Below are 2,647 nucleotides of genomic sequence, written 5' to 3' on the forward strand. Positions count from 1 at the left end.
TTAAAGAAAGATAAAATGGGAAGTGTTAATTTCTCTTAAAAATTAAACAAATACAAGAATATTTGATCATGCCTGTTTAACCAATATCACTCACTATGTCATGTAAAGTACCAAAAATATCCTCCTCGGTGAGTTCTTCTTGGGGCTGCAAAATGTAGGCATCATTTGACTTCATTCCTGCATCTAAATAGGATTTATCAACTTTTGTGGATTGGGTGATTGATGGAGCAGCCTCACTCAGTTGGCCAACCAAGGATGCATCAATTCTCTTTTTGCTTGAATCCTTTAAGATATTGTCAAGTAAGCCTTCTTTGCATTGCAGCTCCCCTCTAGCATCCTCCAAAGGAATACCAATAGCACTTGTGGAAGAAAAATCAACTGGATTGTTCCCTATATGAGAATTAGAGGAGGAAAACTTCAAGCTATTCAGAGGCAGTTGATCTTCATATAAAACCTCATCCAAAAGTGAAGAATTGCCAGGAAAGTTAGAGGAAACCACATATCCATTTGACCCATCAATTGAACTAAACTGCTCAAAACTAGTTATATAGTTGCTCTGCTGAAATTGGTGGAATTCCCTGTGATAAACTTGAGCTTTGATTTGCAGAAAACATGCACGGCTGGATGTTTCCAAGTGTTTCTATGGAGTTGTTTATATTTTGTGTCTCAATAGATTGGATCTTGATCCAAATGAGGTGTCAAAATTTCCATATCTATCTATTGAATTCATTTGCACGTAAGAATCACTACAACGCGACGCAGCAACCATGCTAGCTTGTTGAGTTGTTGAGGCAGCCAAGTTTGTATTTCTGCAATACAAAATAAGAGTGAGCTTATGCACTGTTATCGCAATACAAGTTATGGATTAAAGTTATGCATTTTTATGGATATCGATATTTCCTAATTAACTTTGTTCAAAATTTTAATAAACCATAGTTTTAAACCATCATTGCTTAAAGTTAAAAAGTATATTACCCGACCTTCAACATTCATCAAGTGAAGTATTTTCTTAGGAACTGCCTCTACAATAACAGTTGAAGAAAGATCATATTAGAAATGTCAATATCCATGTTGAGGTATCAAGTTCACATTATAAGTTCAATTTTCACATGTCAAACAGAAAAGGAAAATTAAATTTCATTATCATGTAAACTCACTATCAATGCCCAGTGAATTGACTGCAGCAAGAAATTTTGTTTGCAAGTCATCATTCCATTTTAAACGAGGCTTCTTTTGATTTGAAGGTTCCTCATTCTCTTTTGCATTCATTTCACCATTTTCTTCTTCCACACACGGTTCCTTCCTTTTCTTACCATGCATTTGATTATGGTCAGCATTACTTATACTTTGACTACCTTCCCCCGCTATATTGCATGCTTTCTCCTCATTGAAGTGCGTATTTTGACCTTTGCAATCAATCTTTCTTCGCGCTACATGTTGCCATATATTCTGCAGTACTTGGATTCGAGGAGGTTTAATTATATAGTCACATGCGCCAAGTATAACACTTTTCTTCACGACCTCTATATCACTCAATTCTGACAACACTAGATCACCAAAAAAAATAAACAATGAAATAATAAATATCAGTAATCTCATAATAAGGAGAAGTAAATAACTTGTTGAATACATGCTAAGACAAGAGTATTTGAGCTTACTTATGACAGGTATGTCCATTTCATGTCCCACTATCTCTAGTAGCTTAAGTCCATCCATGTGTGGCATATTTACGTCGGTAATAACGAGGTCAAACATATTTCTATTTGTCCTCAACATATCTAATGCCTCAATTGACTGAATAGTTGTAGTAACTGCAACAAATATAAATCAGATGTTAGACTTATTCAGCATCGTAAAAGTTAAAGACCTCATGCAATATCAAAGTATATTGATTCTCCCAATAAGAAATTTATAGTTCTCACAGTAATGGGTTGTAAAGAACTTCTTATTACTCATACTTGAATTCCCAACAATATTTGGCAACACAAGAAAATAACTTTTTAAAATATTCTAATTTCAAAAGAAGTTTCAACTTTAAAAGATTTAAGAAAACGCTCGTCTTGCAAAGAAAGAAATTCTGAGTTGAAAATTTAGAAAATTGTCAAGTGATGTATATATAAGCGACAGGACACAATATCTGCCAATAGATTTAAAACTTTAGAGTGGCAACGAACTATATGTTCAGTTTATCACTACGCAAAATAAAGCATGACCCCACAAGCAAAAATCAATGCAGTTGATGAGCAAAAAATCAATGCAGACTCGAATTAAGAGAATAGGAAGAGAGAGGTGACAAACCCTGATACTGGCATTTGCGAAGCATGTTCCCTAACACTTCGAGACAAAGTTGATCATCGTCAACAAGCAAAACACGCATACCCACTGGAAAATGGTCTCCAGCCCCATCTTCATCTATCAAATAATTCTCCAGAGTCATCTTGAACCAGAATAAACACCTATATGAGAAACCAAGCAATGGTCAGATATCACAAATCACAGAGCAAAAAGCCCAAACTTTGACAACATAAACCTTATTTTTAATTTACCAAAAACAAAAAACCTCGTTTTTAGGGCCTCTTTCACCTAACATACAAACAATACATGACAAAAAATAAAAGGAGAAAGAGAACACAGGAAAATACTTGGA

The 2,647-nt window shown here is 34.6% G+C and overlaps 1 protein-coding gene across 1 annotated transcript; it reads right to left on the minus strand.

Moving 5' to 3' along the window:
• Positions 1 to 76: 76 nt before the first annotated feature.
• On the minus strand, positions 77 to 2,437 carry LOC133297907 (two-component response regulator ORR23-like). Its single transcript, XM_061497145.1, has 5 exons — positions 2,299 to 2,437; positions 1,659 to 1,811; positions 1,158 to 1,547; positions 976 to 1,022; positions 77 to 640 (listed from the first exon to the last, which is right to left on the minus strand). The coding sequence occupies exons 1-5, from the start codon at positions 2,435 to 2,437 to the stop codon at positions 77 to 79; spliced, it is 1,293 nt and encodes a 430-aa protein (XP_061353129.1).
• Between the last annotated feature and the right edge of the window lie 210 nt (positions 2,438 to 2,647).

The sequence above is a fragment of the Gastrolobium bilobum genome, unplaced genomic scaffold (assembly GCF_033153095.1).
Source record: "Gastrolobium bilobum isolate Gb01-03AN ecotype WA unplaced genomic scaffold, APGP_CSIRO_Gbil_v1 utg619021, whole genome shotgun sequence".
Classification (NCBI taxonomy): Eukaryota; Viridiplantae; Streptophyta; class Magnoliopsida; order Fabales; family Fabaceae; genus Gastrolobium; species Gastrolobium bilobum.